Source organism: Mytilus californianus, unplaced genomic scaffold, assembly GCF_021869535.1.
Source record: "Mytilus californianus isolate M0D057914Y unplaced genomic scaffold, xbMytCali1.0.p SCAF_38, whole genome shotgun sequence".
Taxonomy (NCBI): Eukaryota; Metazoa; Mollusca; class Bivalvia; order Mytilida; family Mytilidae; genus Mytilus; species Mytilus californianus.
This window is the reverse complement of record NW_026262688.1, coordinates 145,154-163,264: the sequence shown is the minus strand read 5'-3', so window position 1 is coordinate 163,264 and position 18,111 is coordinate 145,154. Positions and strand designations below refer to the sequence as shown.

The window sequence follows — 18,111 nt, the reverse complement described above, 5'->3', positions numbered from 1 at the left end:
ACATAAGGTCAAGTCAGGGTCAGATACACCCTGGTAGACATGTACACCTTACAATAATTTCACACACTAAATGTAGCTGACCTATTACTTATGGTAATTGAAAAAACAGACCAAAATACAAAAAAATAACATTAAACAATGAACAATAAAACATGAGGTCACATTCAGATGTTTTCCGCCAGACAGACATGTAAACCTAACAATCATTCCATACATCAAATGTATCTGACCTTTTGCTATAAGCATTTGAAAAACAGGTGAAAAAAACAAAAGACTTAACATTAACCAATGAGCCATGGAAATGAGGTCAAGGTAGGATGATACCACTTGACAAACCTATACACCTTACAATCATTACTTACGCTAAACATAGCTAAACTATTGCTTTTGGTATTTGGAATACAGACCAAAAAACAAATACTTAACATTGACCAATGAACCATGAAATTAAGGTCAAGGTCAGTTGAAACCTACCAGGCAGACATTTATTCCTTACAATCATTCCAAACATCAAATAAAGTTGACCCACTGTGTATAATATCCGAGAAACGGACCTTATCACGTAACTTTAACCTTGATCACTGATCAATGAAATGAGGTTGAGTTCGGGTGAACCCTGTATGACACACATGTAAACATTGTAAGAAACCTATGTAATTATCCAATCACTCAGTGTAAGTGAGAAATTCACATAAAAATCTAAATATTTCAATCAGTCGCTGAAACATGCAAATGAGGTCAAGGACAATAGACATATGACAGTCAGAAATTTCGTTACACAAGATATCTGCATACAAGACGTGACGCATCGAGGTCTTCTACTTACTAAAATGTAAAGTTTTCAACAAATAGTGTGTGCCACCACTGGATAGTAATCCTAATGTCTCACTCTGAGACTTTCGTCGCAGGCATGAAATAAACGGGATACTATATTTCAACTTATATGCCGGTGTCCTTAAAATTTAACATTTATTAGAATCTGTACGACGAATATTATTGAGAAGGTGATGCAAATACTGTCATGATTTATTGAAAATCAAGATATCGTGTATGTTACAACGTATTTGATTTTAACGAAAGAAATCTCTGTATAACTGAAAAATATTACACCAGGGTTTTCAATAACACAAACTAGTCAAAGCATTCACTAAATTTTATAATCAGTACAAGGACATCATTCGTAAATATAAATCAACACGCTGACATCTTATACGTTCAGGTATACCACATCCAATCTTTTATATTAATATTCTTTACAAAGCACAAAAATGACGGCATTCACCTCAAAAGCTAACCAAATCTTTAACAGATTTATTCAGAAGGGATATGGTTACAATACTGTTGTCAGGTCATTAAAGATGGCATATCTTGGTATTAATATTGATTCACTCATAGGGTCTTTGCATCGGAAATGAACACATTTATTCTAAAACCAGTTGTTGGCATGATACGGGATATGTTACTCGTGACCGAACAACACTGATAATTATGCGCATTTGAGAATTAATGTGTTGTTCGGTCACTCGTTGAATATTTTTATATATTTGAATTTTTTTTAATTACATTAGCAAATGGCTTTTTGTATGAAATTAAAGTAGAAAATGTAAGGAACTATATCTTTCTCTACGCATTTACAATTTGTTTTGATCCGACGTTATTGACGTCTTGACAACGCCTATTGTTGTATGACGTCAGAGGAGTGAAATAGCCACGTTTATTTCACATGTGAAATTATCGGTTTTTATTTTACTGGGAAATCTATGTAATTCATTGCAACCAATGTAATAAACACATTTATTCTAAAACAAGTTATTGGCATGATACGGGATATGTTATTCTCACATATTTTATGGTGGTATGATACTAAACCCCTACCGGGAGGGATTGTGCATGATTTTCATATGATGAAGACATAATCTTTAATTTAGTTTAATTGAGCTCTGGAGCTGGCATGTCAGTAACTGATAGTAGTCCTTTGTTAATTTATGTATCATTTTCATGTTGCTTAGTTTCTTTTGTTACCTATTCTGACATCGGACTCGGACTTCTTTTAAACTGAGTTTTACTGTGCGTATTGCTGTGTGTTTGTGTAATCTACATTGGCTAAAGGTATAGGGGGAGGGTTGAGATCTCACTTAACATGTGTATGTGACTGTATTGTGACCTATAATGGTTTACTTTTATAAATTTTGACTTGGATGGAGAGTTGTCTCATTGGCACTCATACCACATCTTCTTATATCTATTACCCCCGCTGCAATTTTCCGCCTGTCCAAATCAGGAGCCTCTGACCTTTGTTATTCTTGTACGTTTGTTTTAATTTTAGTTCATATATATGTTAAAGAGTTTAGTATGACGTCTATTTTTCACTGAACTAGTACATATTTTTGTTTAGGGGTCAGCTGTAGTCCGCCTCCGGGTACGGGATTTTCTCGCTGTGCTGAAGACCCATTGGTGGTCTTCGGCTGTTTATTTTTTTTTACTCTTTGGTCGGGCAGTTGTTTCTTTGACACATTCCCCATATCCATTCTCTAGTTTAAGGTTTATCCTACTTAAACAATCAATAAGTAATGCTTTTTTGTTATCTAATATTTACTTATTTAGTGTTATATCTCGTCTCTCTATTTTCAATATATACCAGCCTTGATAAGTGTTTGGCATGACTATAAATTTTCACTTCTGTTCTCGCACTATGAACAACAAAATTATTTATTTTGTATAAAATATGTTTCCGTTCTCCAATACTGTATACCTAACAACATAATTATTTTCATTTATGTGTACATTATAATTATTACGTTTTTTATATATATTAGATCGTTGGTTTTCATATTTGAATTGTTTTACACTAGTCGTTTGGGGACCCTTTATAGCTTGCTGTTCGGTGTGAGCCAATGCTCCGTGTTGAAGGCCGTTCTGTGACCTATAATTGTTTACCTTTACAAATTGTGACTTGGATGGAGAGTTGTCTCATTGGCATTCATACCACATCTTCTGATATCTAAAGCCATGCTCTGCATAATTTTCCGGAAGATCTGAGATCACCTTAATTATTTTGTTTGTGTTTGTTTTGCAAAACTTTATGTTTCCTTTGTAATGTTTCATGGATTGGTTTGTCTTCGTATTTGTTTCCTCATCCTTTTGTTTTTTTCCTTTCTTTGTCCGTTTCTTTTCAACTAGGGAATTTTTTCTTAACTTTTTGCTGATTTCAAACACTCCTTCTCTATCTGTTTTTTTTATATCCATCATAAAGTTCCTCGTGGATACGTGGCTTATAAATAAGAGTAAGGAATGTTCTTTTAGTCTACATGGGCTCATCAGTGACGGTTAGGTAAAACAGTTAAAAGGTCAAATCAAGTATGAAGTTGAAGAGCATTTAAACCTAAACATCTAAAAAATGGTGACAAATAGGGTTGAAGCTATCAACGTTTGGTTGTGGAAATTTTTTACATTTTATAGACAGTAAATTCAAAGAAAAAATATTTCAGGACTAATCAAAAGTGTTGACTTCTACACTGGCTATAGCTACCTGGACACATTCTGAAGTTTAGAAGCATATAAAAGAGAACTTGTACATGTTGTATGTTATACACTAATTGACAAAAGGCCATATAAGCTTGGAAGAACTAAACTTGAGATTTTTCAACGATTTTAATATTAACAATATGAACAACTTTCAAAAAGGACAAAACACATCATTGCGAGTTCTAACACATGATTGAGGAAAGATAATAAATATTTTGTTAAAGGACAGAAGATAATCACTGAAAAGTGTCATTATTAATTCATTCCTTTTTAAAAGGAATATCCTATTTCTACACAGTAACAAAAACATATAGTTTTGATGAGGTAACATTAACAACAAAAATGCAATACAAAAAAATTATCTTGCAACACCTCGACTTGACAATACTGTTACATATCAAGAGGTTGGTTAAAAAAATCAATGAGCAAAACGCAAATGCAAAAGAAGATCAACTCATTTCATTGGACCAATTTAAAAAAGTGTATAGTAATGAGGTGACAAAAATGGAAATTAACCAGAATGAAATTATATGATCTCTTTTACTTAACATTTAAGTGTTATAAACGATAAAAAAAACACATTAAATAACATACAACAATTATATACGTAAACATCTTATAAACGACTTTAATCATCAAACAGTAAATCAATTCTAGTATGAAAATTAATAATGATGAGACATCAAGCAAATTTCAATTTCATCTAATCAAATAGCCAGAACCATTTACAATGTGAATTAATATTTCCCCAATTACAGCTCATATTCGTCATACACCTTACACCATACACTATGCAACATACATTTTTAAAGGGAAAGTAAACGTTCAACAGCTGTTATCAAATACATGTATATGAATATATTTTTTAAAAATCTTATGCATAACTGCTGTCATTCCTGGATAATGTATTTGGCTTTAACAATATGATGTCTTCAAAACTATGCAAAGAACCACTGATTGTACTGATTGTAGATCTGTTTTCTGAAAAGAAATAAACAGTGCATGAGTGTTTTGCTAAAAAAAGAAAATTTGTCAAATATATTGAAAAATGAAGCCCTGAAATTTTTCACACGACACATCCTTCATTGAAATAAGAACTTGTAAAACAGTAAAAACCTTAATTAAAAAAACACAACTTCTAAAACTTGAGTATGGACAGGTTCAAACAAGTTTGAGCAATAAAATATATAAACTTGTTTAATGAGATTTCTAGTTTATTCGTCTTTACTTTCTCGGAGTAAGTACACTACAAAAGCTAATTTTTTATGAGTACCAACTGAGTATTTGATAAATCGCATGTAGCGAGCATGAAGAGGGTAAATTCAAGAAATAAACGTTTTGCAAACAGAAATCCCTTTACAGACGGATTAACGTTGTCGACGAATTATTACACGAAAGATTGTGTAAACAAGGCACTTTCTCTTACTGTTCGACTATTTCAGAATAATGTTCTTATCTAAAAAGCCGGAATTTCGTTCATATACATCGTGGTTATTATATTAAGATTTTAAGTACCGTTTACAAGTTACACTATACAGATAATGGCTCATTGCTAGATAATCTATATTTTGGTGACTATATCGAACTTCCATTTCCGAGTTTTTATTCTGTGTATCAACGATCTAGGAGTGTCTTCATATTGAGTAAATAACTCTAGATTGAAACGATATTGATACAAGGTTTTCCAAGTTGCAAAAATGAAGTCATCCCTTTGAAAACTTCACAGACACCATCACAAATGTGTTGATCGTTATGAAATATTTATGTATGAAATAACTATGAATATGATCCAATTGTCGTGACCATTATCCCGGCCACCTCCTCTCAATTCAGACTTCGTCAACTGAGATGCACCATGAGAAAAACGACGAGTGCAACATGTGGAGAACCTGTAACTATTGTGTATGGAAAGAGACGGAAAGTACCGAGGTATATCCGACCCTGCTTCAAAAGTGGCACCTGCTAATTAAGTTTTTCAGTGTTTAAATCTTGATTAAGGTTTCTTAAGCATTCTTCTCTTCCTTTAATAATGACAAAAATACATTTAAAGTTACTTTTAATTTATGTTTAACATACTTTTATATGTCAATACATTAAAGTACACATTTATTTGGTTTTATTGCAACAGTTATAGAATGTATGTAACAGTATTTGACCTATGTTCAAAACTCGCACATCAAATTTGTAAACCAAGATAAAAATAACGGAGCAAAATCAGCATGCTTTTCTATATATTTATCATTTGCAATGCAATCAAAACTTTCATTTTACACAATCTGAAAATTCTGATACTTGGCCAACATGTGTATGAAGGGTAAACGTCTCCTGTAATGTATGCACCAATATTTGAATACATGTAATGTTTAACTGTCGCATCTTGAGTTTTACAACAGACACATCGACATTCAAAGTGTACAGAGTGGATTTTAATTCCTCAAAAATTTTATGTTGACAACCAAATAAACCGTGGTCACAAGCAAATTAATTATATGGGAACATGTATGTAGTTAACAAAGTAACTACAATATGCAAATTTGCAACAATTGTATTACTAGAGACTTGTATTATCAAAACATTATAAAAAAAAAGATAAAAATTTATCCTACATGTTGGCCTCTTCAAACATTACCTCAACTTAAACAATAGACAAAAATAAAGTACAGTTGAAGGTAAACAACATGTATTGCTACATGTACATGAAGGCACAGCGTATGCGTATCATGATTTTTGCGTGCGCTACGACTACTATATATATTTTCCGTGAATACCTGTACATGCGTTTGGTGTTTCAAAATGGACGAAGACGATGACAGTATATTCTTAGTGCAAAAGACGAAGAAAGTGATGTCATCATTCGTGATTGTGTTGTTTCATTCTTTGGATTAATATCGACTGTGTTTTCAGATATATTCGATTTCAATGCGGATTACAAAGAGGATATATAATAGTTATAGCAGCTAATAATGGTAAGTTTTATATATAATATATTCAAAATGTATTCCTCTCCTATCAGACTAGTTCCTTATTTCTTTTTGGATTTAATTCTTATTAGGTGATTGAAAAACATGTGAAGACAGGTTCATGTTGAAGAAAAAGGTTCAACCATATCGAGTGCACCGCAGTCGATTTTATTTCAAATATATAATAAATGAGAACAAATGAAGTTCAAGAGATAACAACGTGCAATCAATTTTAATTTTTTTCGTTGTTCATCGGAATTTTCCCATATTATATAATTTCAATGAAATTGAAGAGAATTATGATCCAAATATCATATCTTTTATTTGTAAGAATAAATTAATATAGTTATAATATCTAATTTCATCGCCACGAAATGTCCGGAGATCAATAAATCGATCAGACTTGTTCACCTACTATGCATGAAAAAATATATGTATTTACATATTTTATCGTATGACAGTATGACGCAGTCCCCCTCTTTCCTTCCTCGTTCACCACAATTTATCTCGGTGGTTGTGTGGCAAGAGACGGTTATTGTTTACCCAAACGGTTACACCTGAATATCCCCCCTTTCTCAGTTTTTATTTTTCTGCAAGGTCGTGTCGCTCTTTTTTCGTATATTTCAGTATTGATGTGCTTTGTGTATTTTTTTATTTTAATGTTACCGAAACATAATTTTGTCTTTCGATTTTCCCTTGCAAAAAACGCTTTCTTATTTTCTTTCATAAAAAAACATTGCAGGTGTACACATCTTTGTTCTGTTCTTAACGTATAATAATTGGCCTTAATCAATTTTACCTCTGAGATCTAAACTAAATTAGTGTCTGAAACTATTTGGAAACTAAATTGGAAAGAAACAATTGAATTCGTATTTTGATGTAACATATAGTAAAAATACTTTTATCAATCCCCCTTTTTCAATCATTTCAATGCAGGAAAGGGTTTTATGTTCAAATTTATATAACACAATCACAAATTGTCTAAAACTTATTTAAACTATATAGTTTTATTATGTATTAACATATGATTAAATCTAGCACCTACGTTTAATTAATTTCAAGAGAGTACAACGGTTTAAAGAAATAATCACTACGTACAAAGTGCGAATCGGGCAGATGGTTTGTTTAACAGATAACCTGCGGTAACGTGTTCCTTTATTCTGCTTCGCACATTCATCGTCGTTGATAAGCGAAGTGTTGCATTATCTTCTTATTCATGCAATAATATTAGGTTTAAATAAAACTTGTAAATCAACGCCGACACCTGAATATTTTAAAAACTATTGTAGTCCCCTAGTTCATGAAGCAAGTTCTCGATTTGCACTTTGTACACAGGGTGAGGTTTAAAGCATTACTTTATTTTTCTATTCTAATTGTAGCTGAAAATGATGTTAGGAAGAATAAGAGCAACACCAGAGGTCGATTTTGATATCCAAAGACGGACGAGGATAAATCTTTTGAAAAAGGAAATACCTAAAAGCAACAGAAACAAGACTTACAACAAGCATTATCAACAAAATTGGTGCTAAACGAGACAACCCAAAACATGAAAAAAATGGTAGTGATACAAGTATTGGTAGTGTTAAAATCAATTTGAAAGTGGTTTTTCTTCTCTCAAGAAACCGTCTAGATGAGTGACAAAATTATTGTATTGGAAGGAGACTTTAATAAAATGTTTTATTGTGTAATTGTCAATTGTTCTTTGGTCGTATCTTTTTTTCGAATGAAGAAAAATATAGTAGGAATTGATTGGGTTTTTTTTCAGTTCTTGAACTATCATTTACCTGTAAGAATCAATTATGCTACCTTCAGCTGTCCAATATTTTTAAGAAAGACGAGGGCTATTCTTAAAAATATTAGACAGCTAAAGGAAACATAATGGTTTCTAACAGGTAAATGACAGTCCGATCACTGACATAAAGAACGGGCACAACAATAGATTGACGTCACAACAATGTTTTGAATTATAATATCATCAAGCCATTTGTAAAAATCAGGTGGAAAAATTCATGGGCCTTAAGATGATGCTGGGTACGACACAGAACGAAATCGGAAAGAAAGTTCAAATATAAGTGCATGTTATGCTGCTATAGATAGTTAAGAGCACTTGTTTGACCTGTGTATAAAACATATTTAACAAGGTATCTTTCAAACTTGTATCAAATTTGAACTTTTTTCTTTTTTCTCAGTTTTTTTATCTTTTTAATTTTTAATTCTATCTGACAATCTCAATTCATATTGCTTAGTGTACCAGATACAATTTTTACTTTTAACTTAAAATTAAGACCATCACTGTTTCTGTAATATATCACTATGTCTGTAGAAGATGCTAGGTATCTTAATAATTCATTAATGTAACATGTCTTTCAATATGCTATATTTCATGTTAAACGTTTACTTTTCATACTTACAGTATAAATAATTTGGAAGCATGTTTTGCATAAAACTGTTCATTACGCTTTGTTTGTTTATCCATCTCATTGCTCTCTCATTGCTTTAATTTGTCTCTTACGGTATTCTGCACTATTTTGTTTTTATTCTTCTAATTCGCAATTCTACCTTATGACGGTAAAATTCTTAGAAAATAATCATTCTAAATTATTATGATTTTAATTGCCTACCATTGTTTCTTGAATACACGACTGTGTCTTGCTTCGGTGAACATTCTAGCGTTGGCGAAGCTAAAAATATCAATTTAGTAATCACAAAAAGATACAAAGATATCATTGTTACATCCCTAAATACAATAAAAAATCAACATAATTAAAAGCCATTTTCTACTAATCATGGTAGTTCTATTTCTGAATTCATTTAATGCTATTTAAATCCTCTTCAGAAAAAAAAGGCATGCTAAGTATTAACATGATCTTCGATTAGTCCACATGCACGTTTTTCCCTCCGAAAACCTTACAGTTTAATCAAGGAATGTCATGTTTTGGACATTAGGTCAAAGTATAGTTATATTAAGATTGAAATGATACAGCTCCTTATACGAGTGGATAATACAAATCCAAAGTTTTAAGAATGTCGTTATTGGTCATATAAACTGAAATGTTTCAATCGAAGGGGGATATGTTGAAAATTGTTGATAGATTAAATCACAGGTTCCTTATGTTTACCAAAATTCTACGACTGCATCATAGTTGAATATAAACCCCATTGAACCTTTGAGAGAGAAAAAGACGTCATTGTCATGAATACCGGCGATAGTAGTTCACCAGCGTCATCAGCTTCGTCATCATCTCGTAAATGTAATGAAAAGAAATAAACCAAGGTAGCAAACAAACTTAAACAGCATGATTCGCGTGAAAATAAGCGAGAACAGATACGAATACGTTTACAGGGTAAATGTCTTCTTCTTTGCATGCATGACCCGCTATTGGAATAATTTACACATTTCGTAATGGGACACAATAGGACAAAATTACAGATCGGACGACTGTATTGCTATCAAAAGATCTAAGTTTGCTAAAACTTGTCGCTCATTAATACATCGTATCAGTAAGTCAATTGGTTTTAGTGACTGAAGAACTTATGTAGTGTCGGGTTCAGTCGTCTTTTCTCAACACTTAATTACGAACAAAACAGTTATACCTAAATCATGAATCATTTACTTTATTTATGTATTTATGTATATATGTATTTATTTATTAATTAATTAATATATTTATTTATTAATGTATTTATTTATTTATTTATTTATTTATTTATTTTTATTTTTTTTTTATTTATCTATATATTCATTTATTTACTTTATTAGTCGATAATCATTCATTCACGTACTTAGATAAAATAAGTGTTTGGAGGTCAACAGAACAATTTATTAAACTGAGATATGATTGATTGAATTTGAATAATTGTGCTGTAATATTATACTGCGCTACGATGGCAGTATAAGACATCGAGTACCAAGTCGACTTGCATGAGTCGGAATATAATGATGTGTATATTGAGAACATATTTTAAGGAAGTTCTACTCAGACAAAGCATAGTAATAATGCATAATTGTAGGTGTAACATGTCGAATAAAACAACGCGGGGTGTCAGGATTGACAAAATGGAAGACTGGAAGTAGAAAGTTCAAACTTCGAGTAATCCTGGCAACTCTAGGTGTTATATACGATAGGACAAATCTAAAAAACTGAGTTATCTGCCTTAATTATTGTAAAATAAATATAATTTTGTGCAAATATGTTCATGCTTTTCTATCCTATTTCATGGATCACGTTGATATGGGAAATTTCTTAAGGTGTGAGAATGACAAATGGCTCAATTTCAAGGTACAATAAAGTTCATTAATCTAGTAATATAAGGTAGTAATCACTGTCCAGTTGAATTCATTATAATTGCTACTGTTTATGCATTTGAAGACCCGGAAGGAAGAAAGTAAATGACTGAATTCTTACGGTGTATGAAAATAACTTGTCAAAGGATTGATTTGTTGGTAATATATGACACTTTATAAAGTAGAGGGGGTGCTATGTTTTTTATTCAGGTTTCACGACATATGTATCGCTGAAAAGCTGTTCATTTTGCCAAAAACCTCAAAAATGATATCAATTAAGAACAAATAATACTAAATAATTAATCATGAATATCAACAAAGATATAGAATATACAAGAAAAATGAAAAAAAAATATAATAAGAATGATTTAAAAAAATAGATAGGTAAAATTGAATTTTCTATGATGATTAATGAAATCAATTTAAGAAGACGAAATCTTAGTAAATAGCTGCCCATATATTTCTGATTGAAAAATAGAAATGTCACGACTTGTTTATGATAGAACTGTCCGAAACTATTCTATGGTCGAACTGTCGAAATTTCAGACGTTATAAATCAGGTTAGAGTCGCTTCTGTCATGAAGAGGTCAAGAGAATCTTTTAGGACACTTCTCCTGACAGTTTCAGACAGAACTTAAGAAATGTTAGAAACTTGTCATTGTATCTATAGATTGTAAAAACATTCATGATAACGAGTAATAATAATGCAATGAATAAATTTTTACACAATGAAAGAATACTCATTATCTTATATTTTAACATACATTGATTCCATTTTCTTGGAGCGTTGTGGGAAGTCATTGGTTGCGGAAAACCAGCTACAAATACAGTAAAAATTACATCTTAATTGCTTGATTATATGTGGGTAACAGTACTATCTATGTCCACCAATTAAAATGTGATTTAACTGCAATATTCTATTATGAAGTGAAACAAATCTTCAAAACATGTGAATACACGGAACATTCGGATTGTACTTCATTGTTGTAAAACTAATCTATCATACTGTTTCATAATATCTGTAGTTGGTAAAACTTTTCGGAATGTTGATTACTCGATGTTCTACAATTTTGTACTTTATATGGCCTTTTAAACATGTTTTCTTCGACCGTGACTGATGTAGACAACACGCTCGTCTTGCGTACAAAGTTGTTATCCTGTTATTCATAATGAGTTTATTTATATATATTATCTTATCAAATCCTATGTATGATTTTAAGAACACATTGAAAACAAAATATAAAGAGCTATCTACCTAATTTTGCCAAATCGTCTACTGTTGAAGAATTCTTTTTCTGCTCTAGATTAGAAAAATAAAAGAGATATAAGTTAGGTATGATAACATAAAGTGTGTTATGCATTTCAAATCAAAACAACCCACAAAATTAATAACATAAATAAAATAATTATAGTTTTGCAAGGAAAGATATAGGTTATGGATTTGCCTCATTAAGGAAGCAGATAGAATGATCTATATTTGTTTACATCCTTGTCTTTTGTATCTGGTAAATACTTGTTGAATCAGAACCTATATCTTATTCTTTAAAAGCTTAAGAACATTTGGCTAGTTCATTTTTCATTTCATTTTGTATTACTGATATCAAATATTAATTTTTTATCAGATCTTTATACATTGTCACAGTGGAAACGACAAAATGTTAATTGCAGTTACAACATATATGTATAATATCTTTTACCACTTTGGAGTTTTATTACTAGTTGAAACTAGTATATTTATGATTACAGGTAAAATATGATTCATACTTTTCACTCTTGTTTCGTTGTAATTCATTATTCTGTTATTGCTATCTAATTTTACTTAAGAACGTCCAACATGTTCAAATGTCGAACGTTATCATCTGTCTGTAGTATATAAATGAGTATAAATAACACCCAAAAGAAAATAAATCATCTGACAATTGAAAGAACAACATGAAAAACCAAGACATAATAAACTACAGAAGCAAATTATTAATGAGATGGAAATCTAGTTTTTTAGGAGGTATTGACAACCAAACGCTTTAACAGTATTATTTTTATCTTAATTCAAATCAGCACACGTGGTCAAGTGATATGCTTCATTGCGTGAAGAAATTATCAAATTCATAATGTGAAACTCGTTTCTGAGTAGATTAAAACTCATAAGTAAAAAGTATAAAAGTTACAGTATTAGTTAACTAAAGTTAACACAGTGGTCAATTGATTATCAAAAAATAATCTACAATTTAAACAATAGACCGACATCAGAGAAATAGGTTTACGATTTGAGAGTGAATGCCGGCTTGATTTCATGCAATCAGTTTTAGTATTTTTAGCTTCTGTTTCCGCGATGTACAGTTGCTGTTATTATCTATCATTTACTGATGGTTAGTTTATCTTTTTTATCAAACACGGACAATTCATAGCTTGAATAACTGACTAGACAGGCGGCTGTCAAGTATCAGGTGATAATTGAGTTCATAAAACATTAACAATAACAACTATAGTGTGTGATATCATTTTTTAAGGGTCATCGATGTTTGCTATACCAGGGTTCACTTTAACCTACTTTATGACTATACCACTACCCCAATCGGAATGAATTTTTTCAGTCATTTAAGAAATGATTTCGCTCTGTATCCATGTATCATTTGTGAAACATTAACTGTTTTAAAAGGGTCTTTTGTTTTAGAAAGTCAATAACTATGTAGACTTTTGACGCCCAAACTTTCTTTTGCCTTAAATACGAAAATAAAAGATCCGAAAACATTACCAATACAGAACGACATGTTTTTGAAATTATAGCAAAACTTTTGGTTGACACAATTATTCGTTATTGCAAAAAATAAACTTCGAAGATCTGTCATTTTTCCCCTACTTATTTTACCCCTATTACTAATTATGATGTGGACTGGTCATTCTTATTGAATCTTATACAATTTGATTGGAAAAAGTTATTATTAGGGTTTTTTTCATGCACGGATATTGATGAAATCAGGACATGCATGAATTACTTAAATGACCTTCAAACTGGACGTGTCGATATTATTTTTTATCAATGAAACTGTAGGTATAAAAAGGTAAAAATTGCAACTTCTTATATTTGCACAAAATTTTCCATATATAGAGTAGATGAATTATTTTTGAATAGCCCCATACCGGAGAAAGAAAAAAAGATTATAAATCAAACGTTTCATTACATTAAGCAAGTCATTATTCGAAGAAAATTGCCGAAACACATTTTACGCACGGCTACGCCAGGTAAAATTATTGTTTATTAACAAACAGAATTTCTTTGAGTCTACTTATAATTAATCCCAAAACGCAAGTAGTCAGTAAATAAAGTCAAAATACGTTCGATCTGCCTGTTTTGGGACATAAAAATTCAATAAGGTCAATTTCGTCTATCTCACAAAATCAGCTATTTTAAATATGTTTTCACATTTTTTCAATCTACATTTACCTGATTTTCTATTGCAATATATTTTCCTGCAGATTATTGACAGTACAATCACGAACAATAGGCACAACAGAAATGACACAGCACCAACAATGATCAATGGCACTAAAAAAAATCAAAAATATATTTATGACCTTGTTTGCACTGGAATGTGTGTCTTCAGTTCTATATCGTATTTAATGTGAAGCATATGAGATAATTTACGATCTGGAACTAAACAACACATGTGACAGCATTGAGATATTTCATCAAATAGTATCAGTTCTTCGTAAAACATCATTTTTGCTTGTACTATGAGCTTGTAATGCTGTTCCAACAACGTAATTCTAATAACTAAATTAATATTGAGTTTGTTTTTTTTTCTGAAACCGATTCAAGTCACGTGGATTAACTTAAGACTAGGTACTTAATAGACGTTGTAAAACATTGAAGACTGTTGCAACGAGCTGAAAGACTAGTCAGCTAGAAAACGTTTTTTCAATCTTGGTTGTTTGGTGGCATTGGTGTACTTAATATTATTATTTCTGCAGTTATATTAGGTATTCATTACTTCTCTGTTATCTTGAAATCAACAATCATTGTAGAAAAATTACTGGTAATATACAAACAAGTGTACGGTGTTCCTGTTGCAGTATTGAACGAAAGATATTTTTTTATATTACTGTTTATGCTACCGTTCAATTCAATTCAATTAGTGCGGTTCGCGTTTATTATTTTTGTTTTTTTCTACAAGTAAAAAACAAATGCAGAAATTCGACATATTTACAAAGGCGTACATCAGTACTCTGTGAATGCTAGGAATTCCTTTACAATAGAAATGCGACAAAAAGCATTAATTTCCGGGAGTGAACAATGAAATTAAATATGATAAATTATATATTCAGATTTGGCGAATTAAACAAAATTATGTAAAAGTGCAAAGGTTATTTTTGCTAAAACTAGAAATTAAAGAAATAACCTTCAAGGCTTCCTCTGACTCATTTTAGACTTATGCCTTGAATTTGGCATAATCGGTCATCTCAGTACCAGTATCTAAGACACATGAGATGATTCTAATTTGCAAATTATCAATTTCTCCCACCTTAGTAATAATATACCAACTGGGATCCCGCTAACATGTTTAACACCGCCCCATTCTGTATGTATGTGCCCGTCCTAAGTCAGAAGCCTGTAGTTCAGTGGTTGTCGTTTGTTGCGGTGTTACATATTTTTTTTTGTTCATTTTTTGTACATTAATTAGGCCGTTAGTTTTCTCGTTTGAATTGTTTTACATTTGTGATTTCGGGGCCTTTTATAGATGACTATGCGGTATGGTCTTTGTTCATTGCTGAAGTCCGTACGGTGATCTATAGCTGTTTATTTCTGTGTCATTTGGTCTCTTGTGGAGAGTTGTCTCATTAGTAATCATACCACATCTTCTTTTTTATATTCATCTGCATATGGGATATACATTTCCTAACTCATTCGGTTTTCTAGACCTCGCAGCTGCTATTCAGACTTTATAATACGTCACTAGTGTTTGAGCAAAGAATTGATGAACCAGGGCTATTTCAAAGAACGTCTCGGCCTTTTCCCTAAAAACAAAGTCTTCGTGAAGATACCAAGACCGTGTTTATAAGTATTCCGTATCAACTTTACAAATAATACACGATGGTCTTAAAGTATAGATTCTAGGTACTGACGTTGTTTATCATCTTAATTAAGTGTTTCAGTGTTCTTTTATTTGTCTTTGTTAATTATTTCCTTTACTGTTTAGTCTAATTTTAGTAATATCCTTTTGACTTGGCTCGGTTCCTATACATCCCGTCATTATGCTATTGTTCTATGGTAAATGTTCGTATTCTTGTCTTTCATTTTTTCGTATGTGTCTATATGCCTTTGTTTTTCTTTGTTGACATATTTTTTTTAATTTTAAAGTGATTAAGATTTTAACACCATGTTGGCTGCTGTTCTCCTATTGTTGACATTTTTACCTTTTATTATATATAAGAAGATGTAGTATGAGTGCTAATGAGACAACTCTCCATCCAAATCACAATTTGCAAAAGTAAACCATTGTCTGTTTATTTTGTTCACACATTATTTTCAATATAATGGAATTCCTTGCGACTGTCATACAAGTGAGAGGTTAAGCTTGCTATAAAACCAGGTTTAATCCACCTTTTTCTACATAAGAAAATGCCTGTACCCGGTCAGGAATATTACAGTTGTTATCCATTTGAAGCCTTTGAGTTTTTAATGTTGTCATTTGATTAGGGATTTTCTGTTTTGAAATTTCCTCGGAGTTTGGTTTTTTTGTTGTTTTACTTTTTGCAGGATATCAAAAATATGTGTTCAACTTACCAAAATGTAAATTAGTATGTTCATGTAACGATGCAAGAGAAAAGCTCGGTGAGTTTAGCATTTTGTCCTGTTTCTTTAAGCTCGTACGAATAAATTTTATATTGTCCGACCATAATATATGGTCAAATACCTATATATGTATAATATAAATATATAATATTTAATACCTGAAAAATATGCAATCGTAGTAATTTCCGGAGAGAGAGTAGTTGCTTGCTGTGGTGGACTCACTATATTACTAGGAACAACAATCTTCTTGAAAATAGTCGAACCTTTGATCACAAAAGAAATTGAATAATTTCAGAATATTATCGATCCATGACTCTAAAATATTTAGTTTCACATAATTAAAGCATGAGAATGTTTTAACGAGCTTCATATGGGAAGAAACACCTACTTGAAAATATACACTTGTAAACCAATTGAAATCTGAAACGTTCATTTTGATCGTGACATCATCTTAAAAGTGTGAACAGTACATTCAGTTTTTTTTAGTTTTTAGACTTATTCACTGCAGTAAATTCATTGATGTTCAGACAATTCGCTAGTAGTTCATAAAATACTGTTCAGTTGTTTTTCAGACAATTCAGTACGATGTTAGTGAAAAGAAGTAAATAACAAATACTGAAAAGTCTGAACATAGTCTGAAGAGATCTTCATTGACTTCATAGTACTTAAGTTTACCGCAGTGGAAAGATCTGAAAATTTATTGAAAGACTTAAATAAATAACTTAGATCAAAATGTATTGCTTTCATGCAAGATGTCTGTAAAGCTTTCAGTGTATTGATTGTTCTGAATATTGAAATAAGGAAATGAGGTATGATTGCCAATGAAACAGCTATTCATTAATGTTGCAATGAAGACGGTATACGTAATTATGGTTAACCTACATACCACATAGTCAGCTAGTACTAAAAAGACAGTAACAACCATGAGAAACGAAAAAAACACATTGATGCTGGAACAAAACATTTATAGCTTAGCTTTAAAATATTAAACATATTTCCTATCACCTCTAGTCGACACTTGATCTTTATGTTGATATATTAAAGATTATGATTTTAATTTGTGTGGTGACTAACATTGTCAGCATGTTTATTTAGCAAAAGAAGAATCAGTGTGATATCAGTTCAAGGTTTTGGAATTGGCTGAAATATTATAACCGTTTACTGACAATGTATGTATAAACTTCAGCTTTTAGGCTTGTCATTTTTTGCCGTGTAACATATTTGTTTTTCAATTATTATTTTGTACATAAATTAGACTGTTAATTTTGTCGTGTGAATTGTTTTACATTTTACATCACGGGACCTTTTATAGCTGGCTATGCGGTATCGGCTGTGCTAATTGTTGAAGGCCGTACGTGACCTATTGTTGTAAATGTCTGTGTTATGTTGTCTGTTGTGGAGAGTTGTCTCATTGGCAATCATATCACATCTTCTTATTTTCATATTTTCTGTAAAAATCATTGTGTGAAAGAACCACAGCAAATAATCATCATTGACATAAGAACACTCTGGTATTTTTTTACTGGTAATATGAACCTTATAATACGCAT

At 31.3% G+C, this 18,111-nt stretch overlaps 1 protein-coding gene across 1 annotated transcript; it reads right to left on the bottom strand.

Moving 5' to 3' along the window:
* Positions 1 to 4,289: 4,289 nt before the first annotated feature.
* On the bottom strand, positions 4,290 to 18,111 carry LOC127736822 (uncharacterized). The gene is made up of 7 exons (XM_052247412.1): positions 18,108 to 18,111; positions 16,720 to 16,824; positions 14,213 to 14,314; positions 12,026 to 12,070; positions 11,535 to 11,588; positions 9,107 to 9,166; positions 4,290 to 4,506 (listed from the first exon to the last, which is right to left on the bottom strand). Exons 1-7 carry the CDS (start codon positions 18,109 to 18,111, stop codon positions 4,400 to 4,402), a joined length of 477 nt encoding a protein of 158 aa, XP_052103372.1. The 3' UTR covers positions 4,290 to 4,399.